Source organism: Cygnus olor, chromosome 4 (assembly GCF_009769625.2).
Source record: "Cygnus olor isolate bCygOlo1 chromosome 4, bCygOlo1.pri.v2, whole genome shotgun sequence".
NCBI lineage: Eukaryota > Metazoa > Chordata > Aves > Anseriformes > Anatidae > Cygnus > Cygnus olor.
In genome coordinates, this window is record NC_049172.1 from 29,992,277 (window position 1) to 30,020,039 (window position 27,763).

At 40.3% G+C, this 27,763-nt stretch overlaps 1 protein-coding gene across 6 annotated transcripts in view; it reads right to left on the reverse strand.

Moving 5' to 3' along the window:
• RAPGEF2 (Rap guanine nucleotide exchange factor 2) overlaps nucleotides 1–27,763 on the reverse strand; it is a 190,790-nt gene that overhangs the window by 130,031 nt on the left and 32,996 nt on the right. For all 6 annotated transcript variants that reach the window (XM_040554946.1, XM_040554945.1, XM_040554943.1 and 3 more), the window contains exons 2-3: nucleotides 5,552–5,622; nucleotides 623–679 (exon numbers count right to left, since the gene is read on the reverse strand). In XM_040554946.1, coding sequence (XP_040410880.1) covers nucleotides 623–679; nucleotides 5,552–5,622 — 128 coding nt within the window. The remainder of the gene's footprint in view (nucleotides 1–622; nucleotides 680–5,551; nucleotides 5,623–27,763) is intronic.

Here is a 27,763-nt window from a genome sequence, read left to right on the forward strand (position 1 = left end):
CTTTGCATGCATTAATATTCAAATAATACCAGACAACCCAGCAAATCTTCATTTAGAGCCTGGACTAGCTGCAGCGAATGAAAATCTGATAAACCTATTTAACCATTTATACAATCAACCAGTAAGCTGATTGTATAAATGCTGATTGTATAAATCAACCAGTAAGTTGATTGTATAAAAGAAGAAACTGCAGCTCTCAGATGTTTATTGTAAATCTGAGATGACATTAGATCACATCCCAGTTAATTACAAGCCACGTTAGATTTGTCGATTTGGCACCTCTGGCGCGAGATGCTGGTCACTACTACTTTGACAAAACTGATGCGAAACCAAATGACAACTTATTCTAATGAGGAGACATCCCACATACTAATTCTGTATAATCTCACTGAATACAAAAAATATAATACACTTCAGCAAGTAAGTCACTAGAAGCTCTCTCCCCAGAACCAGTAAATTTCTCCATTGTTTCATGATGAAAATGGAGTAGCTTACTGATATTTACAGACTCTGCATTGGGGGAGGGAGATGGCATTAAATGCTGTCCTTAACACACTTCAGAATGAATTACTCAGAATATAATTAGAATTAACACCATATGAAGGGAAGAAGAAACACTTACTAGTACAGGACTTCATTTGCTTCATGCCTTTCATATCTAACAGTTTCACACATCAGTCTGAAAGAGAAAAGTCATTTTTAATTACGATTTGTATCAGTGTCACAAAAGACTTCACTTTCTGAAGTTAGTCAGCATCTTCACATTTGCCTCCAGCCCTTACAGAAATTAGCCATCATTTTAAAGCTTAGCTAATTTCTTAATTTAAGAGAATAAATCATTAAGTCTAAGCTTCAGCATTATTAGTTTATCCAAGATCAGATTTAATTTAGGACATTACATGTAATTGCTCCCATAAAAAAATTATAAAGTGGGTAAAATGATACTGATCTCATTTTATAAAGTTATCTGATAAAAATACATTGCTTTATGAAGAAACAATGCAACCTTTAAAAAAACAGACGATCACATTGCATTAGCTCACATTCAAGCTCAATAGATAATACAAGAAATTATGCTGCATGATAAAATCAATGTGAAGAATCATGGTAAATCAATTCTAACAATCATTTTGTTAGAATTCAGCAACTTAACTTAAAAAATTACCAACAGATTTTAATGCTAAAATCCCAGAGGGCTCAAAGTGGAGAGCATTTCCTGTAGGAAAATCCTCTGTCTAGGGAGGAGGATTAAAACACTTATGCCGCATTTGTCAGGCAAATAGCGAATGCATAACAGAGAGCAACTATAATAGGCCTTACCACATACTAGGAAACACAACATTAACTTGGTGGGAAGGAAAAAAAACACATTTCTGTCTATTGTCTTAAGGAAATGGGCGCAGTAATTTACTGAGGGTGGGAAGGAAACAAAACCCACTGCCTCCCTTGGACGTCCCAGGACACTGAAACTGACCACAAACACACAGGCTGTTTGACAGACAGTCAGCCAGAGATTTGCCTAAGAGGCTCTATGAACATTCAAATGAGAAACTATATTTAAATTTAGAAAAGAAATTCTCATCCCTTGCAGGATTTGTCTTCAGAACCTCAGTGTGCCAATGATCGCTATCCATAGCAGTATCATAAAAGCAGACAAAAGTGCCTGAGCAAGACTCAAAGAAGTTGACAAGAGGTCCAAAAGAGCTGATTTGGGTTTGGTGTGCTATTTAAAAGGCTTATCGCTGTTTACACTAACTTCCTAATTTATTCATTTCAATAGCCAATAGGCTGCTAAAAGTTTCCCTCGCCCTCAGCCCTCATCTCTTTCAGGATTTTACTTACGTCTGCTCACTAAAAAAAGATGCTTTTTCTGTCCAAAAGTGACAGGCTTGTAGTGGTACCTTGATAATTCAGAAATTTTTCATAAAGAATTTAGATCCTAATTCCATTTGCTCAAGAATCAAGCTTAATCACCTTCACCCTTCACCCACACCCACACACGGTATTTTGGATTTAGTCTTTGGACCATCTCCGAGAACTCCTCTTATAAGCAATTTCTGCGTTGTATATAAATAAGTCTCATGTATTGTATACAACTTTCTGCTAATGAAAAATCTGTCTTCCTTGCACAGCAAGAAGCTTTTTGAACCACAGAGCTTCCTCTTTTTCAGACTCCATTTCCCACCATAGAAGCAAATCTTGCCAAAACTATACAGAAACCAAAAAGCTACTGTCTGCTTCCAGTGCCTGGCTCCTCACCTTCTCCCACCAGTCCTCTGCTTTGAGAGGTTCATTACAAGTGGACGTGAGGTTATTGGTGACAACATACCAGAAGAAAATGAAAAGTCATTGTTAGCTATCAAATTTTAAAATGAAAATACTGCTTATAGAACATGCTCGATAGTCTGTACCCTACTGGTCTGAAAAGATTCTGGCAACAGGCCATCCAAGAGTAGGAGTTATAGGAAACAGAATCACTTTAACAAGCAAGTTTTGTTCCCATATGAATTTGAAGCAGAGGAAGTACATTCTTGATAAAGTCACAAAAGTTCACCACTGGCTCTTGAGTTTTAGAGCATTTTGGTACCATTATTATGATGGTAATAGGGGAGAAAATGCCTTGTACAGAAGGTAGACAAGCATTTCAATTCTTGTGTTAAACTGGAACAGTTAGAAATTGCACTTACTGTAAGTTACAGTAAAAACTAGACTATTTCTTCAAGTATTTTAAAAACTGATTTAGTTCCAGTCAATACTGCTGTTGAATTTGCACTCAAATGTGATCTTTGTCCATCTCCTAAACACACGTAATAAATTCAAGATGAGCTCATCAGAAAACCACAAGGTAGATTATTCACTACTGAAAGCTGTATTTACTACAATAGTTTTAATGCATCTCAGAAGTTTTTGAGGCATCCCACAGCCACAAGAAATGCTGTTTCCTAAAGGATGCTATAAAAGCTTTTTGTCCCACATCTGCAGGGAATCCAGCCATTTCCATGTACGGCACTGCAAACAGAAGCTCTCTTCTAGGAACGTAGTGTGCTGGAAGAGCTAGCCCAAGTTCCACACATTCCTCAGCAAGAACCTCATTCGGAACAGGAAGCCAAAAAGTACAAATCAACATACCATGTAACCATATGTGCATGCTTTGATCTTTGTAAACAAGTTAACATCAGCTCAACTCCAGCTATGTAAAACTTGATATTCTGAAACTCTTGCATATAATAGCAAAACAGAAAATACTTTGGAAGGAGGCCAGGATTACATTCAAAGGAGAAGTAATTACACAGGCTACTTTGAAGTCAACATTCATATTGCAGAATGTGTCGTGAGCACATTGGGAGAAGGAAAACTCCACCTTTTATTTTCTCACAATTACAGGACATTGGCTTGGGAATGAAGACTCTGACAGAATGACGAAGCAAGAGACCAGAAATTAGAACTTAAAAGAGCATTAATCAAGTTAAAGTTGCTTCAGCATCTTCAGATGTGGCAAATGTTGGCAAGCCCCAGGATGCAAAATAATAGTAATTCAATCTCTTTCCTTGTAGAGCATACAGGAGACGTGCAGGCCTCCTTTTTATATCTGCCAGAAACACACTGATGTCCAAATACTCTTAGAAGACTCAGCTGGTAGTAAGATATTTGTATGAAGACAACTGAAACAATGACTTAAAATCAAATAAATGCAAGTCTTTAAAAAATAATATAAAGTACATCTGGAAGTTTGTATTTAAATTACTTTATTAAAGTTTATTAAAGTGCTTTATGGGGAAAAGAAATCTGATGATGACATTTATTAGTTTGTTGTTTTGTTTGTATGTTTTGTTTATTTTACTAAGTATCATTTGCATGTGTAGCACATAATTTTTCTAAAACTTCTGCACAAAAGGAAGCACAAACTGAAACAGAACCCAAATAATAGACTGCTTCCATGATTATTGCATTACTTAAGTGATTTGGACTATGTGCAGACTTTCCTTCAGGACCAGAAGTTGTACATTGTACATAAAGCATTTATTTTTAGTCTCAAAGTCTGAAAAGAAAACACACCCACCCATAACAGAAAGCAGAAGGAGCATATAGGGATACATACATGCACACATACAAGAAGAAAGCGTTAGGACAATAAAGTAATAAATGGATGCAGTGATAGCCAGCTTTTGAATTCAAGGTATGGTACACAAGAGCAATGTATAGTTACCAAGCCTCCTATTTCTTTACTTTGTTAATGCATTAATGTATACTATTTTAATGCCTTAAATATTTCAAAAATAATGAAATAAAAGTGACTGTTTAAAAAAAAAAAATGTTATTTCAGTTATGGCAGATAAATTCAAACCATCACCTGTTTTCCTGACAGCTGAATTCCTGACAGTTCCTGGAAGAAATTTTATTTTATGGCCAAAGCAACATTCTCATACTTGTTTTAACTGAATTTTGTTTTCTAAATGTTGTCATGTCTGCCATCATGAACATATTCATGCAACAATGAAGTATCTAACTTAGAATTTACCAGGCCTTTGATTGTCACTGAGGATTAAGCTTACGTTTTTTAAATCAATAACAATGAGGATTTGGTGTGAATTATGCATGGTCTGGATAGGAAATTGATAAAAAGTGTAAAAAACACTCCTATGGCAATAGGAAAATTCAGCTTCAAATTTTGATATCAAAGGCAAACCCAAAGTAAATTGTGCTTGTCCTCTGCCCAGCTCTACTTTCTCTCTTTCAGGGAGAAGACTATCCTCTTTACTTTTCCATACAGCTCCCCAAACAATCTTCCAGACTAGCATATATTTATCTTTGATTTGCTTCTCTATTGGAAACCTTCCAGTATAAAGTTCTATTAAGAAACAAGAAGGATAACCACAGTAGCAGGTCTGTCAAAGACACAGTCTAAAGTATAGTGAGTGTCTCCAATACAAAATCCTTAGCTGTCCAGACACTCAAGGTGACACAAGATCTGGAGACTGAGGTACATAGTGGATTTCAGTAGGCCTTTTTCAATGGAGAGACGCAAACAAGAGGCAGCAAGACACTACACACTCACCTTGCTATCAGAAGCAATTCAAAATTATTTCTATGTAGCCCTTCTACAGGCATTCAGGGCTGGTTCATACCCAATGATAGAAGAAGCTTCAGTGAGAAGAGTTTAAAACATCGACAAACTATTTTCAGCTGAAAATGTTCTGAAGAAAGTGGTAATGTTTCTACTTTATTGTACTCAACTTTGATTATACCTACTACCATACAAGTTCAAAACTTCTGTAAAAAGTCTGTAATAAAAATTATGTACTCCTTCATATAAATCATGGAATTCCATTTTAATAAAATCAAAAGATGATAAAAATTCTGGCAGCCAACTTCTTGCTTTTTGATGGAAGTGTCAAATGCAAGTGACAAACATCTATTAAAATATTATTTCCATGCTTTCTATGAAATATACCTTAAATAGAAGATTGTGTCTGTAAGAAATGTTTATTTCTACACAACTGTGTAAACCTTTTTTCCACACATAAGCAGTAGCTCTTATAAAGCATCATACCTTAGCTGATGTTCTCTCAGATTAGACAAGGCTTCCATTCCATGTAAATAGGAATACACAATCTCCAAATCCTGCAAACATATGGAAAACATTATTAAGATTTTCAATTTGGTACAAGCTGTTAAAATGCTGCTTTTATAAAGCATCTAAAGCTTTCCTGTTATGGGCAGCAGGAATATTGGAAATAACACATTTACAGGCAATCAAACGCAATCTGCATGAATACCTTCGATTCTACTTTGGAAACTAACACAGGGAAGGATGGTGCTAATGACCACATCATAAAATTCAAACACAGAAAACCTTTCTGCTTTTGCCGTCATTGCTCATGTTCAGTAAACAAGCCTGGTCCAGAATTCCAGTGAGCTACGGTGCAACTGCCCTGCTTCCCAATGCCAGTGTACCCAAGAACTTCCATTTACTCCATAAAGCAAGCTCACAAGAAAATAGTCTTTTCTTTTCCCTTGAACTTGAAAAAAGTGCAAAAATAGTCTGCAAAATAACTCAGTGTAAATGTTTAAGAAATTATACCTTTGTCAAATGGAAGCTAAACCACAAGCTTAAGTGAGAAAAAAAGCATGAACAGACAATTATTGGCATGAAATAACTAAAAAATAATAATAAATTAAATACTAATTACATGACAAATTTTACATTCAGTTTTACATTTACTGTGGAACTCTGAAACCCAGACCAAAAAAAAAAACACATTAATAAAGAGATGAAAACATCACCTAAAGACTAAAACTTCCCAAGATGCAACTGTGGAAGTATTAACATCAATCTAGAGGATTTGCTGATGTTAGATCACTACAACACTTAAGAAAGCTTAATTTCAGCCCACAACATCTATGATGATTTAACTTTGGCTCATGGATTTGATACTGTTTCACCATCCATTTTTTAAACTGGTTCATTGAAAAACAAACCAGTAGCTCACAACAACTAGCTGAGGCTGACAGAAAGCTGAGAATAAACTAACACCCTTGTAACTCACTATAAGAATATGTTTTCAAGTAATGCAGTGTCTCAAAACTATTAATTTGTGAAATATTTTGTCACTGCGAAAACTTTATTTAAAACTGAATGTGAGTACAGAGATACTTCAGTGTCCAGACACAGTGAAAGAATGCCATGTGAGATGCTCAGAAGGAGACTTGAGCTCTGAATTCCCCCAGGAGAAGTTAATGTTAATTAAGAAAAATAAAAATATGATGTAGTTTAGTATATTATTGTACAAGTGTTACTGTACTTGTTTAAACCACTCTACAGATAAGAAAAGACACCAGGAGTTACAGCCAGTGGTTGAAACTAAATAAATGTCTTTCATTCAATACCTAAAAGAATGATTTTTTCCTCACACTAATAAAAGGAAAAACTCAGTTTGAAAAAGCAGAAGAAATGCACAAGTGAAAACTTTGATTTCACTTCTGTTCTGGTCCTTCTGTTCCCTTGTCCTCTGGAGGCTTTGATCCTCCTGCAAGGAGCAGAGGACGCGTGAAGGACAAAGACAATTATGCATGATCTGGGATGGAGGGACCTTGTACATGCAGCTTTGAGGAGAAAAAAAACAGCTACTTGCAGGTTTGTTCTACGCCTTCCCTCACACCCCCATTTTATACTAATAAAAACATATAAAAGCTCATGTCTGCTGCTGTCTTGCAGGGACCCCCAGGAGCCACAAGCCCGTCTGTCCTAGTGGCACTGCAGTGCCTCAGCTGCCCAAGCCACCAGCTGCCCCAGGGAGCGGATCACTGTGGATCAGACTTCCACATAACACATTGCTACTAGCAAAAGCCTGGTCAGAAGGTGCTGCTGTAAGTTGTTTTCAGCAAGCCTGTGCAACAACAGGCAGGCACTGAAAAGGAGAATAACCCTTTGTTCTCAGCACTGGCACTGAGGTTTCTCCAGAGTGGCATGGGTTTTACATGCAATGAAGGATTCACTGACTAACAGAAGAACCACTGAAGATGCCTGGTTACATGGACCCACAGCTGTAAAAGCAAAAGTGCATGGTAAAAGGGATCCACAGACCTTTAGTTCTCCTGTTGAAACCAACAGACATTTCAGCATTGCAGGTGATGTGCACCAGCACTGTATCAGACAACAGCTCCTGACAAGAGCTGCAGCCCATTCTTCAGGCAGAACCTTTCCACAGGGTGTCTAACAGGAAACAGCTCCCTCTAGCACCGAAAGCTCAGCACTGAAATTTAAGTAACAAATTCAAGTATCAACCCTGTCATTAAATTCTGCATAACTGTGCAAGATTAAAAAAAAAGAGCCAGCCAAAAGCACTGAATATATTTTCATATACTGCCAGTAGGCACTGCACACTCCCATTCTGCAGCATTAAAAAGTAGGAAAGCAATTTGAAAAAAATAATCTAAAGATTAATAAATTTTCCCTGTTAGTCACCTCCGTTTTCAATTTATCTCTGGAAAAGCTATGCTTTGTTTACTTAGCAAACATTTTTATCAAACATGGATGTTTTAGTGTTTGAACGTCGTGATTAAAAGTGAGTTAATGGAATGCACGAGTCCTTCAGAAATATTTGCACCACGTCTTTTAAAATCCTAAGTAAATTCAGAATGTTTGAAACAGTGGCAGAATAAAAGCCACCTTTTCCTTTACCCCCCAAAAAAATTCCACACGTACACACAAACTTAGGCTATGAAATTTTTCAATTTTGGTATTATAGACAATTGCCAAAAAGCTAAAAATTCAAAATTCTCAGGAAAAGAACTTTCTTTTTCATGGACACGATCTGTCTTTATATTTATGCAGAATAGGTGAGAAAATCCTTAAAAGATGCAATTAAAGTCAGCAACATTGGGACTTAAACATCTTTTGAGATAAGTAGTTTTCAGGACCACAGCATGTTAACACTAATCCCCGGAATGTATAAAAGCATACAAATGGCAGCAGTCTGATGTATTTTTTTTTTTTTTACAATAGATGTACTTAAATTACCACAAGGTGGCAGACTGAGCCATCAAAAGTTCAGAGAAAGTAATTCTTTATAGTTTCTCTTATTTAAAAAAGGAATCCAATACTTTATAACAGCTTGTAAGTTAGAAGGAGCAAAGCTCACCATAACCAATACAACTGGTTAAACGCTCTGCCACAGCAAGGGCGATTTATACAAAAAGTACTGAGAAACCACCAGCTTTCTGCTTTCTGACTTTATCAACTGAAAAAAGATGATTGCAATGACAATGTAAAGATTTGGCTGATCTTGCTACAAGAACTGAGATCTACATAAAGATCTTGGCAACAGTTTATAAAAATATGTCAATGGAATTTCCAAATTTCTAATAAAAATCTGCGTTTATGTACAGGTGTTGCATTTGTTTCAAACATCGTAATGTCAGTTACACAAGCCAAACCCAGAACATTGCCCCCAAATTCACAGCAGCTTAAGAAACGTTCACTTTACTGAAGTGATAGATACACCTCGAAATTCACTACTTTTGACTGAAAAATTTAAGCCTCCCTCGAAGTTTTGTACTTTTTCCATCCTGCTTTGTAGTAAGATGTGAAACTGCCAGCCTAACTCAGCCATTTATCATCCTTGCCACAGTTGAAAAGCAAAATGCTGGTCTGAGAAATTCATTCCTCTGATAGCGAGAAATTCACTCATTTCTGCGCAGGCATGGAAAGAAAGCGCAGAGAAGCTTTCATCCTACTCTTACAATAGCTCGTTTCATTTTGAATCAAAGGGTAAGAAAAAAATACAAGCTAATTCCCTAATTTACTTCCTTGGAGGGGAAAAAGAGGAGTTTCTCAAAGCACCTGATATTCACCTCAGGCTCCAAACTACCTGCCTGCTGTCTATATACTACAGTTTGAGAGGCCAGCCCTTGTCAGAATAACCCATCTTTAGCTCAGACTGAGGGACCTGAGAGCAAACCCCCAGGGAGGAAACAGGCTGCGAGCAGAGGCCATGGTGCAGGCGGTCTCAGCCCGCTCACACCTCTCAGGCCCAGCATGGCACCCAAGCCAGCTGGTTGCACTGCTGGGAAAATGGCGGGTCCCCGCCTGCTGTCCCCAGCATGCTCAGCACTGCTCGAGACATCACCACGAGGCCCACATTGTCCGACTCAGGGAGATGAAGGCGGGACCTTAAAGCCTTCTGCTTGTTTACGTGCATTACGAAACTGCTAGCAGGGAAGGGGCACGTGTAGTTTTGATGTCGCTGCCTGAATGGTTATTTTAGCTTAAAGTGGAACCTTTCTTTTCCCCTTCAAGTATTTTAATGCTTTTTTACCCCATCAAATCGTATACTAACAAGCACAGTTTTTCTTCCTAGTGAGGAATAGCGAGCCACAATCAAAACCAACATTGCTGAAGTCTTGTCTTGTCTCTTTCCTTGTAGCTGTAGGATCCTGTCCTTTTCCTTTTTTTTTATTGCATCCAGCACCTGAAATCATTTGGCCCTCAGCAATTCAGGTACCTATACCAAGCATTTATTTCTCTATCATTAATTTAGCACCTGCCTGTACTGCTCCCTAAGGCCAAAGCAATGCCAGCATTGCCAAAAGAAACAGGCCAAACTACTGCAGCAACTCACCTGGCTTAAACAGAAAAGTCTGTGTCCGCAGCAGACGTCTGCTCCTGAGCAGGTTTGTGTACTTGAGCCAGTCCGCACGAACGTGCCAGGCTCTCACAAAGAGCAGCTCCGGAGGACATACACGGCCCTGCCTTCAGAGACCACAGCCTCTGAAGGAAAACCAGGGCAGACAGGGCGGCAGCAAGTTCAGCTATCCCAGACAAACCCAAAGGCAAGACAAAACCAAAGGTAGGGCAAAACCTTACTCTGAGAGTGAGCTCACACCTTGCAAATATTAAGCTGTCAAAGTCAGGAGCAAAGCCAGGTACAGACTGAACAGACTTACAGCATGACACAAAAATCCAGTCCTGCTGATACCGAAATCCCTGCTGTACACAAATGAAGATGAAGTACTCTACCTTCAGCTTCCCGGCAGCAGAAAAAATAAACTTTCTCACAGTTGCTGTGCAGGAGCATGCCCAGGTATGCATGGACTTATCAGTGAGCCATACCAGCAGTAATTTGCTGAGGAGATTAAAATGAAGGATTTGTCATGTAGGACAGAGTTTTGACATTGTTTCCCTCACATCAGGGCCTTCATATTCAGGGCTGGGGTGCTGACACATGGGAAGCCAGCCAGAATACAAACTAATACACTGAAATTTAAGATAAATTATTCTTTTCAACTTCACTGCAAGCCACAGCAGCATTTTTCTGCAAGTTATTCCTACTACTGCACAGCATGCTACACAGAGATCTGTTGCATTAAAAAATAGAGCCAAAGTAATAGAAAGCAATTTACCAATTCAATACAGAATTAAGTGACTGAATTGGCAGCTACATAGATACTATTTTGAACTGTGGGGGGAAAAAAGTAACCAATCAACTAATAATTTGTGTCTGAACATAGAATAAAATCTCTAAATCTTAATATACTCAGTTTCCAAGTGTTATCTAGGATGACAAGAACACCAACCAGCCCAACACAGCTCTCCCCTTCTGAAGGAGCAGCACCACCACCTCCCAGACAAGCTGCTCATCAGGAAATTCAAAATTCCTGACACAGATGCACAGGGAGTCAGCTCAGCAGAGCTGCTCCAGCAAGCACCATCACCCCACAGTGCCATCGTAATTTCTCCCTTTTCTTCTGCCTGACACAGGAAAAACGTAGAAAGCGGAGGGGTGGGAAGCAAGAACAAGTGGCACTGGAGACAGGTGGAGTGCAAAGCCACATACAGAGGGTAGGAAGACACCCGCTGGTTAGCAAAGCAGCTTTGCTGTCCCTAGTTTGTCACCCATCTGCCTATTTATTCTGCCTCTTCCTGAACTGCCTGCTCCAGGCACTAGCTCAGCTTTCCTCAAACCTGCAGCTCCCCAAGACAATGAGGAGACAATTTGCATGGAGGAGTTTCTAAAAACACACCTCCTTATCCATACTCAAAATGGGCAACTGGGATTGAAAGGCAACTTTTGAATTTAAAGGTCTGTTAGAGCCACCAAATGCTAAATTAGTTACTTTAAAACTTGTGGCCAGAGCTCTGAAAAAATTTACCATCCTCAACCTGCAGGAATTTGTCTCAACTAGCACGTACTGTATTTCAGGAAACCTATGACAAAACATTACTCCAGTCATCAGGCATGACTAAGCTTGGGAATCAGCCTCTACCAGAAGGGCAGCAACCCAGCACAAACCTTCACTTCCTCTACTTCAACCAGGCAGTGGGAAAGAACTCTAGAAACTGTATTGATCTTGTTTAGACTTGTTGACACACAAAAGAATTGTTATTATTAGTTCCACTAAAGGCAGGCACATTTGTTCTGGGTTAGGAAAAGAATTTTCAAACCCAATTGGAAACAGAAGGAGCAGGCAAATTCAATCTGGAATTGAAGCACCCACACGTGAAGCTCATCAGGAACAACTCCAAAACCTCCTAAAGAAAAAGGAAAATTCTCATTTTCCCGGTCTGTCTTAACTGGGAATTGTTCCAGTACAGAACAAAAACATGCTTCTCAAAAATCTTTAGCTGCATTACTGCCTCTAAAATTCAGAGGATGGAGAAACACAATAGGATCGTGTTAAAATAGATGTGGAGAAACAGGATGTTTCAATGGGACACTTCAGTCAGCCCTCCTGTCTTTCAAGTATATTTTATTTAAACAAGCTCCCCTGGAAATAAAATCTCATTTATCTTTATTTTTGCACTATACATCTTTTTTCTAATGGAAACTGGGTTAAAAACCTCTACTTCTATGTAATGCCTCACAGATTCACAAATTATATAAACAGTTCCTGGTTTTCAATCTTGCCAGCAGAACCGGCTCAAATATATAAGACTGAACTAGAAGGTTCAATGACCCACCCCACAGGAACAGACTTTTAACACCAGCTCAAAATGAATACAATCGATTCAACATATCCTGCTGGTCATGACGCTTTTAGCCAAATAAAGTAAAGAAATTAAGACAGTCATGATTATAACCATCCTATACGATGGGGTTAAACGTGGAAAGGGTAGACGGGAAATTAAAGCCTGCCATCTCGTAGAAGTCAGTGCACAAACTAATGAGCATAGGAAATTACAGGGTAGTGCTGTGCATTTCTGTCCTGCTTTCCAGACTCGTAGAAGTCAGACAATTAAATGCTTAATACAAAAGCTAAGTTCTGTAGTCAAAAATTCAGTCTTTGGTCGCATGTCCAAATGCAAACAAAACGGTTTCACCACAAAAGCTCTCTCCTACTCACTGCACAGTCCATAATTATGAAAGGCACTTAAAGTTATTCACCATTTCAAATATATATAATTGCCTTTCTGCGCCTTTTCAATATTTATAGCCAACAGTGGGAAGCTGTTCTATCCATTTTCACATTCATCACAAAAACATTCACATTTTTTGTTGTAGTTACACCAGTTCCTAGGGATGGGTGGGATTTTTTTTTGTTTGTTGTTGCTTTTTTAATAATGATAAGGAGGGCCTCAAACTGTTCTGAGATAGTGTTATTTGTCCCATGTTTTCCATTAGTTATATGCAATAAGATTCAATAACCTACTAGAGGAAATTCAATCTTGTTGTAACAAATATCAGCTACTACATACAGTGGAACTTTTTTTTTTTTTTTTTTTATCAATGACTTGTAGCAGAAATGTGTTTTCTATAAATGTATCTAAATAGATAGGACTATAAAGGCTGGCAACTTTGGGACAACAGATTTTATTAAAAAAACAGGGAAAGTAAACTGAATGTACAAGAATACTAGAGTAAACCACCAGAAAGTAGCTCCTAGGTGGTTCCTGGTTGTGACAGGAACTTCTGAAGGATCTCAGCCCGAAGAATGCCATCACTAAGAGTAACTAGGGTGGTAGCCAGGAAAAGGAGACCAAAGCATATCAAGCAGGATTTCCCTCTTAAAAGGGGGTTAGCTTAAAACAGTTAGCTGTGCTTAAAGGATTCCCCAGGAGCTGACAGGGAAAGATTAAGATATATTGATTTATTTTATTTTGTTAAGGGTACTTCTACAGGTTTCAAAGCAGCCAGAGATGATTCCTATGATACTAGCTTACCCACAAGCACTAGAGTCCAGACAACCTAGGTATAACCAAACCAGACAAACGAATCACCACAGAGGAAACACATCGCTCCAGACTTGGTCTTTATGAGATCCTGACACAATTTTTCTTGCAGTGGGCAAGAAGAACCCATTTTCTGAGAAACTGAATTTCTGTAAAGCTTAGGTCACAGTACTTCAGCATCATGGCTATACAGTCTTCTTTCTTCAAATGCATCTCTACAACTGTTGTGACAGATAAACATCACAACTTACATTTTCTTGTATACTGGTACTCACGGTGCATCCCATTTGTTGGAAGGGACAACCATTCCAAGCCACAAGCAAATAAACTACAGTGACCTTACAGAGCAGTCATTTGCCAGCTGATCTGTGATAACCATTTGCGTGAACATTTTATACGTATCACTGCAAACAACCTTTGTAAATTTATTAAGAGGCTAAGAAGGCAACATTGTTCAGCTGATGAACGGATAACCTGGTAAGCCATCTCAGCACAATCACTTGCTATCATCTGTCTGCATCTAAAGCCACAATTGTCTCAACTGCTTGTTCTGCCTAATTTCTCTAGAATACTAGCATTTTACCCTTGTTTTTTAAACCAAAACTTTTGCATAGCTTAATTGTGCTGTAGCCACTCAGAATCCTGGCTGTGAATCACAGCCTTTTTTTCAGCACTGTCCTGAGTGCTGAAAGCCAGTAAACTCCACCCTCGACTTTTTGTATTTTTCCCTTGCCAAGCAAAAAACAAAAAACAAAAACAAAACCAGCCCAGAGACACAAACCTCACACACTCCTTGAGAAAACCAGTTCCCAAAAACAATTAATTGCCAACCCAGTCAGCAGCGCACCAACTCCAACATCACCCAGAGCGTAACAGCATCCCTGTTTTGTAAAATCAGGCTTTCTAGAGGTCCCCCAGGGAGACCCTGGTAACCCCGAAAGCCTCTCCCAAGGTTTTTGTTGCAGACTGACATCAGCATCCTCAGGGGCTGAGCTGGTGAGCTCGCTGGCTGATTACCATGACAACTCACATGCAGAAACAAAAGAAACCAACGCGCGTTGGAAGCAGCACACTGCCAGAACTTACAACAGAAATATCTCGGCAGTACTATAATCAACAGAAAATAGTGAGTTAGTTTACATCGCTGGCCTACAAGCATTCTATATTGCTGGCTTACAACCAAAACAAAAACACAAAACAAACCAAAAATAAAGTTCTCCTTTCCAACGGCTGAGGCAACTGTCGGTACTCGCAGAAGTAAAACTGCACAGCTCCTTTATGGCTTGGACAGTTTCAGTTTTACTTGAGAAAAATCGTATTTCTCAGTTTCTTTACATTTAGAAAAAAAAATGCAGATACAATAAAAGCATGAGGAAAGGGAGAGAAAGGATTATACCGCAGCTAATTTCAAGAATGTTTATACCCCAATACACAACTTTGATATCATGTTTAAACAAAGCTTTAAAATTCATTTAGGCTGACATTTTTTCCAACATACAACTCCTTTTAGTTCAGCTTATACTTTAAACAAAGGCTTTCTCATTTGATTTCCTGTTTTAAAAGGAGATAGCAAAGAATCAGGGTTGTTGTGTTTTGTTTTTTTTAGCAGTAGCTGAACTTACAGCAGCATATTGCAGAGCATTTCTTCCAATCTACTAATATTTTTTGAAACAACAGTAGATCGCATGAAAATAATTCCCAAACTGTCAGGCAAATGATCATACTAAAGTATGTATTTGCATGCCAAATCAATTCACACCCAAAAATTCCCCTCAAAAGCTGCTAGTGGTCACATCCTCCCAGAGCTGGGATTACCCCTCTGTGCAAATGAAGTGAACGTTAGCAAAATGCTGAAGTACTTTCCACAGAGCAATCTCCAAGCCTAAATGTATTTGCCAGCTCAGATATATCCTGAAACACAGGCGGCATTTAATAACTCCATATTTTTATCTTTTGGGCTTGGGGCTAGTTTCCCCAACCCCCTTCATATAAGGAATGGTAGGATTCTGAAAGGATTTCTTTTATTTCATTTTTAATATAACTTGGGGATGTATCAGCTTCCATATCTCAGATGGGCTTACTGGAGACATGCTCTGATCCAGCCTGGGCAGGTTTATTCAACACTTAGAAGCAGAACGCCAAATGCCTAAGACATTTTCAAGTCAAATTTTAAAAAAACACACAGATTTGAGGCACCTGTAGGGTTATGGTGGTGAAGCATGGCTGCTCATAGGTCAGCACTCTGCACCTAAATGCAGCTCTGAATATCATAAAAAAGACACAAACACACACACACAAAAAAAAAAAAAAAGAAAAAAGAAAGCCTTCCACTGCCAAAACCTGGACTTTATTCTGGCAAGTGTCTGAGTCTTCAGTGAGCCAACCCCACATCTTAAAAGGTCAGGTGTGCCGACCCTTTCATGGTCCAAGTCCGGTGAGCAGAGGTCACGCACACAGGCGCATCCAGACCACAGGAGGCTGCCCACGGCACAAAGAGCAGACAGGACCCCCCTTGCCCGGCAGCCGGCCAGCCTGATGAGCCCATCTGCTCTGCCTGTGTCCATTAAGATGAAACGACACCAAGCAGCTTCAGCCGATAAAACGGATCACTGCCCTGAAGGGGAAGGACTTAGCTCGCTTGGTTCAGTCTAACGCGGAGCTACATCCGCAAGGGAGAACCATCAGGAATAGCACAGAAGCTTAAAGAACATAAGAGCGAAGTCACGCGACGTAACTTTGCTGGAACGCTCTGCCAGACCGGCAAAATTGCCTTGTAGAGGGAACAAGTCGTCTGAGCTTGTTTAGCTGTACAGTCAAATTCTGAGGGAATTTGGAAACCCCTTTCTCTTTAGCATTCCTCATTAGCAGCTCTAGATTGCTCTTTCACAGCATTCTGAAATCCCTTTCATCTCATCACACCAACAGATCCAAATCCGATTCTTGCAGCAGACAGCTCAAAACCCAGACCCAGCACCTATACTTTTTTGAACCTCAAATCCCATGCCTTAAACCACTGCATTGGTACCACGGGTTACAGAGCCACACAGACATTATTTTCACACTCACAAGATCCTGAAAAGACTAGAAGCTGTGAATAAAGCTGATCTATTACTTACCCCATTACCTGACTTGGCTGGCTCTGGATTTTTTGTTCACTAACTTCAACAACAGTTAAAGCCCAACAGCTCTAACTCTCACTTAGCAATACCACCAGGTGTTTCTCTGTGACAGGCGATTCTCAGTTAAGAACCCAACACAGTCCACCAGCAGCAACTGTTTACATCTGGTCTATGAGCTGTCTACTGAACTCGAGTTTAATTTCTAATAACTGCTAACGATGCCTGGCTGTCATGTCACAATGGATTTTTTTAATTTAAGTTTCCCAAGTACATCCCTCTATTTGCTATACTAGCTTCTCCTCTAACCTGCAGTTCTCCAGCTCCAACAGACACAGACATCTACAAGTGGTGAAGCTGCCGAAGGACCAGCAGCAACTTTTGTGGAAAGGAGGAACCCAGCACACCACCCTCTGAAAACCCCAGGCAGGACAGCAGCAGGCAATCTCCCAGGATCTTAATCCACCCCATACTAAAGGGAAACAGGTTTTGAAACTCCATAGTCTTCTCAGAGTGGAACCAGATGTTATATTCTTAGCATAAGTTAACAAAGCAAAGAGTTGAAGAGAACACTGAACTCCTCGTGTATAATAAAATGCACACCCTTGGTTTCGTAACCGAGTATTTCTCAACGACCTCAAGTGTCACTGTTTATGAACTTTTAACCAGTCTTGATACAAAAAAGCTTACCAGTTGTTTTTCAGACTGATTTAGACTGGGCATATGACAGCCGTCAATTTACAAAATCTTAAGATACTGCTTATCAACTGATGAGCAAATAACATTTGTTCTTAAACATTGAGTACATACCTTTACAGTAGCTTAAGTTCATGCATTTGAACTACAAAATTGCATGTTGAAGTATGCACATTCCTTATTTGAGACTTCTGATCTCCTGAGTTAGCAGATTACTGATAACAACTCACTTTTTCAACACTGAAAGCAACTCCGAGCAGAGCTCAGCACCCCAGTGAAACATCACTCCCATCCCCAAAGTGTCCTGATGGACAGTAGGCCAGCTCTCTCCCACCAGTGCCCCGCATCAGCCCTTACAATGCCACAAGAAACCCAACAGGTTCAAGCATCACATCAGTATGTACATACATTCCTAAGAGCGTACTAAGAAATGTGACTAATATTAATCACCTGCTTGCACAGGCCCAGAATGTTCTAAAAATGAGGAAGAGACTAAGATCTTTCCACTCATTTTCCTGAGTCTGACACATGAACACAGGAGTAACAAACACAATCCCAAACAGCACCGAACTTTTCCCAATGATACCACAGCTCAGGACGAGGGCAGCCCACAAGAAATGGGGAGGAATCGGGCAGTAGCCGAGGAGGCTCGCTCTGGGAGCGGCCCGTGGGACCCATGGCTGCATGGCACTCACCAGCACTCCCGAGCTTTGGGCACACAGGAAGGGGTATCGCTGGTGACCGTGATTAAAAGCAGAGGCTTCCTACAAAGGCTGGGCACAGTGGCCGAGTTACACGGTCTCCTGGGCTGCAGAGCACTGGGAGGGCGAGACATGGTCCTGTGGTATCGGCATGAGGAGCTGAGATGCAGGCAGGCCTGTCATTAGCTGTGGCCTCCACCGGCACCAGCAGAGCTAATTGCTGCTTCTGCTCCTCAACCTCCAACCCCACTGCACAGGGCTCATCAGGTGAGGAACCTGACAACACCCAGAACAGCTTCCACACGTTCAGACAGCACTTCTCTACTGGTGAAATAAGCCACAGAGACCTTGGATAGCGAGGTACAGAAGGTGGATCCATAGGGAATCAACTCAGGAGCAACTGAGCTGGATGGAAACTCACCCTGTAGAAACCCTGGGTGTCTCTGTATTCCTGCTCACTGCCCCCAGGTCTAGAAACTTGGCTCAGGAGTAACTCATCCAGTCCCTACATCATCACAAGCTTTCCTCAGAGCACTCCTTGTGCCTCCACACAGTCTCACTCAAGCATCTTGCAGGACCTGACCTCTCTGAAAGATCACCACAGCATGGGTAATCCAGATAGCAACCAACAGGGGAACCATGCAGGGTGGAGACTTTCTCCCTTTTAAAACAACCTCCTCCTGTGACGCTGAACACAGATTATCATTATGTCTAGTGACCAGCATATCCAAAGGGTGGCTTGTCTGTCTGATTTGATCTACTTAATCTGCAAATGATTAATAGCCTCAGGCAAACTGGTTCAAGAAACAGCAGCCAGACTGTCAACTTTTCATTCACAACAGGTAGTACAACTGCAGTACTTTCAGCCATTGCTTCTATGTACAGGGCCCAAGCATTACATGCAAGCACTTCTGTCAAACGAAGTTTCTACCCTCTGCCTTCCCTCCCTCACCAACATTTTTACGCCATTCCTCCTGTCCCACTTTTTAATAAAGATCTGAAGTTTGTTTTTTTTTTTTGCTCCTTCATGAACTTGGCAATTGCTGTAGATTGGCAAGCATGTTTATTTTCTGTTTCTTAATCCTTAATTCAAATAAATTAGTTCGGTAAAATTTCTACTACACTCTCTTCTACAGCTTCAGTAATGCTAGCATTAGCCAGAGCAGGCAGAAACATGGTTGATGGCCAGCATAAAAATGAATTAGTGGCCTTGAAGCAGCTGCTACAGGGCAAACACACAGCTTAAGTAACTACCAGCGGAGGAAAGAAATTGTCACCTCTCTTGGCAGTCTCAGATGCTAGAAGAAGACTGAATGAATGCAGCAGCAGCTCCAAGGCCCCACACATTTTATGGCCAGCCAAATCCTGCAAAATCTGGTAAAAGTTCTACGTAGGTTTCAGCTGTACTGCTAACTAAAGCTTTTTGGCACTTGCGGAGTTGCAGAAGGCAGCTGGGAGTTCTAGGACAAGCACATCAGCTGGATGTTTCTGTGAAAACAACCAGCAATGCAGTGATTTTCTTGAAAACTTTGTTTATGGCTGTCCTCAGACATAGGCGACCCCACAGGTTCTTTCCTCTCCTTACTTGGAGTGCAGAACACCATGACTGCACTGCTTGTTCTTGATAGTTAGTTATTCTTCTACAACTGAACATTTGAGACACAAAGCAAAACTTGGCTGCCGATCACCCTCACAAGCAGCAGATTTCAGCTGCCCGCAGTTCACATCACACCTCGGCTCTACCTCTGCAGGCCTGGCCTGATGCTGACACCCCTGCTGAACAGATGCAGGGCTCAGACGCACTGCAGCACTTTGACTGCCACCACTCGCTTTGCTACCTGCCCTTAGCCAACAAACTTTAACTCACTACTTCCACTTCAGATTTGCAGTGGCCCCAAATCTGCTACTTGCCTTGAAAAAGCATGCAGTTTCAAGGGAACCTGCACCCACCGCTGCCCTTACCCCACCAACACCACCAAATTGAAATTCCAAAATTGAGAACTGGGAATGCCTTTCTGCAGCCTGCCAGAGACCACTTCACAGCCTCAGACTACATACTGATGCAGCACAACATATGCCCATCTGCCAGCTCTGCTCAGTTGGCACTGTACAGATAAAGGACAGCCTGAAGGACAGACAGAGACAGTTGCTCCTCAAGTTACCTTCAGTTTTGCCAGAGGACACTCCCCAGTGTTACAGCTGTGATTTAGCTGACTCTGTACAGTTGTCTGACCCAGAGAGGATGGTTCTGCACTTCCTTTTTTTTGCACCACTGACTGACACTCCTGTGTGCTTCTTGCTTTTTTTGGAAGACTTCTGAATGAAGTCAGAAGTCAAGAACAACAAATGCCTTGGGGTTGTGTTGTTGGTTTGGGGGGCGGAGAAGGGAGTTAAGCAATGAAATGCTACATTTTCATTTTAGTATATCAAGAAATCATGGATTTCCACCCGAAGAAACTGAAATTGCAGAGCAGTTCCCATCCAAGCATATCTTGATTTTGTTTTCAATGTCATGTGAAAAAAAGTTTGAACTCGAGACTGAATGCAAGAACGCATACTCTCTGAAATTATTAACTTGCACTGTGAACTTACAGAACATACAAGCTGAGTAAGAAGTAAGATGTTGCCTATTAGAGGTTAGCTATTTACCAGGTTAAGGTTGCAGTCACACATGGTACAAGTACAGAGCACAGCTGGCCACTGAAGTATACACAAGGACATTTGTCCTTCTGTGAACCAGCTGATAACTCCAGGGAGCTTAGGGTCAACAATGTAGGCTCAACTATAACATGGGGTGGGGGAAAGCAGGGGGCTCCTTCAGTGTTTGTGGGAATGGTCACAATGGTGAAGGTGCAGGGAGACTGTATGCACACCAGCCTTCAGTCGGGTAGGACTGAGACCAGCCTCTCCTTTAGGTTCTCCTACAGAGGCTTATAAGCAGTGCAAGGATGAAAACCAACTGCTGACAGCAGCACGGACCTGAAAAAGGAGATCACTGGGATTTTTCAGAACCTTTCCTCACTCGGTTATAAAATAAAAAAATAAAATAAATCACAAGGATAGAATTGCTTCTCAACCACGCTCCAGGAAACCCTTGAAATGTTTCAGTGCCCACATGTGACAAGACAACGCTTTATCCAGGCTACTGCAAGAAAAGAATCTACACGTCAGTTTTGTACTATGCTATGTATAAAGCTTTCTGGATTTACTTTGAAAATAGTAAGCGCTTTGGGAATTAATTATACTATTTTTATATTTTAAGCAGTGGAACAGAATAAGTAATTTTTGGAGCTACAGTGTTGTAGAGAAAATCCTTGGGTACTTCTCCTTTTTAGGTTTTGGCAAGCTGAACACCTTCTGTTGCCCGCAGGTTCTCTCTTGTTAACAATGGAAGTTTATTTAAGGCCAGGCAGCCTCATTTTTGCTTTTAGTGATTTAGAATTCTCTCAGGACAGGGAAAGGGGAGTAAACAGTCACCACTGATCAAGAGACAGAGCCTAAGATGAAAGCACAGCTTCCAGTGATAAACTGAGTTGCACAAGGTTTGACTGCACACACACTTTTCAAAAGCTACCCATAATTCTTTTTTCATTAAATTAAATCTAGGAAAGTGTTTAAAAAAATCACTTTACAGAAGTAATTTGAGTGGAATGATAATGATTTGTCAGCAAAGAAAGCCTGTTTTTAAGCTTGATTTTATACTCTGGCAGAAAACTCAATACTGCACTAACAGCTTTACAGGAACTGGTGAAATTTGCCGACCTGATCAATGAAAGTCAACAAATAATTCAGAGAAATGACAGAAACATCTAGGGTTGACCCAAAGGACTAGTTTTTCAGAAAGTACATAATCAAACAACTGAATCAAGGATCCCATCTTTTACTTCAATACATTTATTCTCCTGATTTAAAACAGAAGGCTTTTGTGCACGATGTATATTTCTCTCAATATTCATCACTTATGAGCCTGCTAGCTAGTCTTAACCCAATTTGACAGCCTGGAAGAGATTTACAGCAGGAAAGAAAGAAGAAGAATCAAGAAATGTGAAGAAACTGGAAGCAACAAGCTTTCAAAAGGGCTGGGAAGCACAGAGGGCACAAGCTGGGAACATCAAACACTTGAAAACACAAATATTTACACATATTGTTACGCTCACAGAATAACCTCATTTTAAAAAATTAAACAAAATCTGTCAAGTACTTCATACCAAAACAACTGACCTGAATCCAAAGTTCAGCTTTTCCAGGCTTTCTGAATTAAAGTTAATATTTAATATTGAACTCTCTTCAATTTAGTTACTAAAAGCAAGATACGTGTTAGAAATACGCTGCTCACTTTCAAGTTATAACATACTTTTATATCATCTTCAAATAAAAGATGACTACAAGAAAAACACAGCTTGGTTGTTTTTTAATTAAAAATGGCCTACACAAATTCTCAGATCTTATAAATTAGAAGTAATGCTTAGATCTTTGATAGGTAACATTCCGTCCAACAAAGCAATGAATAGCCCAGGCTTTCCTTCTTGGCTCTTGCAGTGAGCTGGCAGAGGAGTGGAGAAGCTTGATCATTTGGCAATGAAAGACCAAGAAGTCAATATCTGGCTGGCTGACAAGACAATTTTCTGGCTGTAATCTCATTCTCTTAAGCAAATTAAAACCAAGAAGTGCTCCCATTGCCCTTCTGGTTAATGGCATTTCATTCACTGGAACAGCCTGCTGTTTGAGTGCTTAATATGACTATTACCAAGAATAAGTTTTATTTCTGACCTCAAGCCAGCAGAGGAAAGTCCAAGAAGCCTGGAACGCATTCACAGCACAGACATTGCTCACATGTCTCCAGATTACTTCTGGGAGTGTGTTTTGCTGGTGAGCACATGCATTACTAAACAACAACACACATCACATATGGAAAAAGGTTTACGGGTAAGGCTACTTACCCAAAAAGAAAAAAAAAAAAAACAACTAACTAACCAAGTAGCACTGTGCAAAGCAAACAAAGGATTCTTGTATTCACTGTTTGCTTAATACTGAAGAGCAGCCTAAGACAGTTTGTGAAGCGACAGTAAATTGTGAAAATTAAGTAATTGGAAGAAATATACCAAAGCAGAGATGCAACAAAACTCAAAAGCTTTCATTCCTTCCCAGGACATATTCCACTGCCTCTTAGTACCTGCCTCTGGTGTCAAAATCTTTATCCGGAACGTTTTATTAACAAAGGCATTAGGGGGCAAATCAAACAAGCTCATTTGGTAAGTATAGATTTTTACTGTAAGAAATCACGCCATGCAGTAGTCTAAAATCCCAGATGCCATTAAAGAAGAATCCTGTTACTGTATAAACACATTTTGGCATTATTAAAATACTTCATTTAACCTAGTAGTAGTCCACAGTTTACAAGCACAAATAGTGAAGTATCGGAAGATGCAACAAAGTGCCTGCACTTTTAAACAAGTATCTTTTTTTCCCCTTTTAACTTCTCTCCTACATGAGCATACCAATACTACCACCGAGTTCCACAGTTAGCATGATTTTAGAAGGTTCTGTTTCGGGTCAGTATCTTACAAAAACTACTCAAATATTTATAAGCTTTTTACACAACACTGCAAGCAAAATTAACCAAAGAACCTCTTACTGCTAAAATATATCTGGCTGTCTGCGCTGTTTCCTACTTCACCATTTGAACCCCACGACACACTCTAAGTGTTTTGAGAAGTAGCACAAAGACGCCCTAATTATTAGAAATCCCTCAACAAACCTAAGCAGCAGAGCAAGATTAATACAGTCACAAGACCCAGAGATTAATCTATTTACCAAAGAATCTGTGCAACAAAGCAGTCTAATACCAAAAGATTACTGAAGCTAGATTTTCAACGCGATAAGAAGGGTCAAGAGACCTGAACACTGCAAAACATCTCCCTAATAATGGCTTCTTCTAAAAATAAAGACATGTTCCAGAGATTACCTTGCTAAAGTCTCATTTAGAAAAACAGTCTAGATGAGTTAAATCAAGAGCCAAAATTACAATAAAACACAACACAGGCCAAGTTAACATGTTGACGAGTTTGGTTTTTTTTTTAAAAAAAAAAAACATTACATCTAAAGATCAAGAAAGAATGCCAAAATAATACCACCACCGCAAAAAAAAAGATTCCGTATCTTGGAGCAGCATAATGTTTCAAATCAGTAAACTGAAGCCAAATTGAACTTAGAAAAAGAAATCCTCAACTGTAATTGTAAAAACACAATTTATTCAGTGTATTTCACAGTTCGGATATGGGATTCTTCCCCTAAAGCTATTGTAACCACTTTAAAAGGGAAGGAAAAATAACCCGTCAGATCTAGAATACAAGCTTTTTACTGAGCTTAAAAGAAAAAAAAAAAAAAGCTCATCAGCTCAAGCTAGCTGAACCAAAGGAAGGCTCCAAGGTACTGAGACTTGATAATCATCTACAAGCAAGTGCCATGTGACAGATTTCCAAATCATAGTTTAACAGAAGGCGGTAGAGTGAAATTCAATAACCCAGAACCTGGAACAAGACAATTCAAACTAGGAATTTAGGGGGCTATTGGAGTCTGTTGTTTTTCTTGTAGACTATTAAATGTTCAGCCAGCTTACCTAAAGAATCCAGCAAATCCAATTGCTTTACAGCAGGACCAGATACCTTTCAGAAGATGCATTCGCAATAAATTACAGGTATGGTGCAGAAGATGCCAGAGGCGTTTGTGCACGTTGTACAGAAACTCAGATTGATCTTAATACATTCTTGATCATTCAGTCAGAGACTTCTACTTGTACAAGCTTTAAAGGTATGTTCTTGAAAAGAATTGTATTTCACAAGAGGAATCTTAAACCAGCCTCGAACTGTTATCACTTGAGCTTGCAATGTAAAAATGCTCACCCTTGCTGCTCCTATCATCCAATATTTTCCACTTAGCACTATTTTTATTTTTACATTCATACAGCATGAAGTAGACTAGAAACACTAGAAACACCTTCCAGCTAAGTGCACGTGATGCACAGAGTGCGTGCTGGACTGGGCTCTTTCCTTCTTCCCATGCTCTGGTTTACACACTGCCACCACTGAGTATAAGATCGAACCAGGAACGGGAAACATGTCCTGGCTGCTCATCCGCAGACTTCCATGGACCCGTAAAGAAGCTCAAGATGCTCTTAAGCCTGGGACAGCACGCACAAGAAGAAATCCTTTCTTCCATCTAGGGCATCCAACAGAGGGATTAGCAAACTACTACAGCTCCCAAACTCGGTGCTCCAGTTTGCTGGCCAGCTGGCCACCATCCCCAGAGGAATACTTCCCAGCTCCAGCAAACCATCACACCAAACAGTGCTAAGCACTCCCTGCTGCATCCTCAGCCATCCCCTGCCCCGACAGCCCTGTCAGGACAGCCTGACATTACCTGCTGCTAAACCACGTTGTGCTTCGGGGCACCCCAGGCACACAACCCACCTGAGGGGAGCCCGAGAGCAGAAGGCGCTTGGGGTGGGAGAGTATAAGGAGCAAGGACTTTTCCCTGCATACTGAACTTGTTATTTAGAGTTTGGCTGTCAGTCACGAGAAGCTGCAGAGCTGTGGAAGCAGATGCTTTCAGCGCAGTCGAACTGAAGAGTGACACAAGAACCCCTGGGAACCCAATGGCGTGTTATACCTTTAGTTGTCGGTGCTGATAACTTCTACACCTACACCACACCTAACTCAGTTTTAGGAGCACATCATATCAGCCACATCCTCCCTTCCTTTTTGTGTTAAATAATTATCTTTAATAATACCATTATAGTATGCCTTTGTTTTCCCACAGTCTCATTAACCTGGTGACTTGAGAACAATAGGGTTTCTTGCATGCAAAGACAGAGGATGCAGCTGTTTCCATCTATAAATAAGATGTTGTTGTATCAGATGTGACTGCTATTGTTTCAGCAGTCAATCAGTTACATGAGAAGATTATAAGCAAGGGTCAAGGTGTATTTTTTTTTTCCTCCTTTCTTTGAATTGGAAGGTCCTCCATCCTAAGAATACATAAATAAAAGGACCCAAAAAGGCAAACAGAAGAGAAATGCAATAGTTTATGTAAGTGACCTCTCATCACTCTAGCTTCTTTAGGTAAAAGAAACTTCAACAATAATTACAAACTACTGAATGGTGGTTATGGTTTTGGATTTTAACATGTCTTGAAATATGGAGCTGTCGTTCACTCTGTACATCCAGCACCTGTAGTTAAGAGTAAAGTCTGAGTTTTCATTAAGGCTTTTGTACTTGGGAGGTCTGTCAGTACATACGTACCTGTACTGTAATCACACCCTAAATTTTTAAGGACATAGAAGAAGCTAGTATAAAAGCCTGTATTGCTGGCCAACCAAGAAAAGAGTTACCTTGCATTAGGAGAATGAGTTCAGGAAGCAATTATTGCATACCAACCTCCAAACCAACCAGCAGGTACCAAGTACATTGAGCTAACCCCCAACTGACCAGTAGAGACACAAGAAGGGAGAGACAAGGAAAACCAAGTGCCTTTAGCACCATTTTATGGATGGATCCCCATGTCCTAAGTAGTAGAGGAGCCACAATGAGGGGGGAAAAAGGAGAAAGCCGCTCCCTCCCCTCATGACAGATTTGTAAACTTCGCTGACCCACGTCAGAGATTTCCTCTCTGATGTACTACTTTTCGGTTTCCTGATGGCACCAATTACAGTAAGTTACTCTAAACACTGGCCCAAATTAGTACTATTACCGGTTAAATTCCTTTAGGAATACCTAGATATCTCATCAGCATCCTTAGTTCAAAAGAGCATAATTTACGTTTCTCATTGAGAAAGCACATTACGACAACAGTACTGCACTCACCACATGGCAGGCTGCTCTGCGGTCACTGGGGGCAGCCTCCGTGCCAAGCTGCCCTCCAGCTTGCCCCTCTCAGAGGCTCCTGGCAGCCTCCAGCACGGCCAAGCTGCTACCACCGGGGTGCACCCCAGGGTCCCACACTGGTACCCACTGAGAAAACACACCCTGCAGAATAACATGTTTCTATCTCCCAACACACATTTGCAAGACGTAGTCTGCCAGGCAGGTAAATATAACCCGGCAGGCTCTTAATTCAGGAATATCCAAGTTGATCAAGTCTGCACCTGCCCTACACAGCTTAAAAATAACCATATATATATATCTCTCTCTCTCTCTTCCTGACAAGCTGTATACAACCTTTGGCAGTTTGTCTGCACTGAGCTTCACACCACTGTAGCAAATCTGGAGTTAAGTTTCAGTTGTCTACATAGACATGAAAGGTAGGCATGCCCACAAAAAAAAAAAAAAAAAAGAAAACTAAAAATAGGGGTAGACAGAAGAAGCACTTAAGGAAACAAGTTACAGTCAGAATTAAAACCATAAGCATAGCTAACAGAGTAAAAGCACAACACAACAGAAAGTAGAACATGCTTTAAAATTAGTGGAGTTGCTATAAGTGAAGGAACAACAGTTAAGAACAACTCTGTCTTGCTTTTTAATCTCAGAAGTTTTCATGCATTATGTGGAAGGAAACTTGCTCTTTTGTGCTTGCTAGCAGGAAAA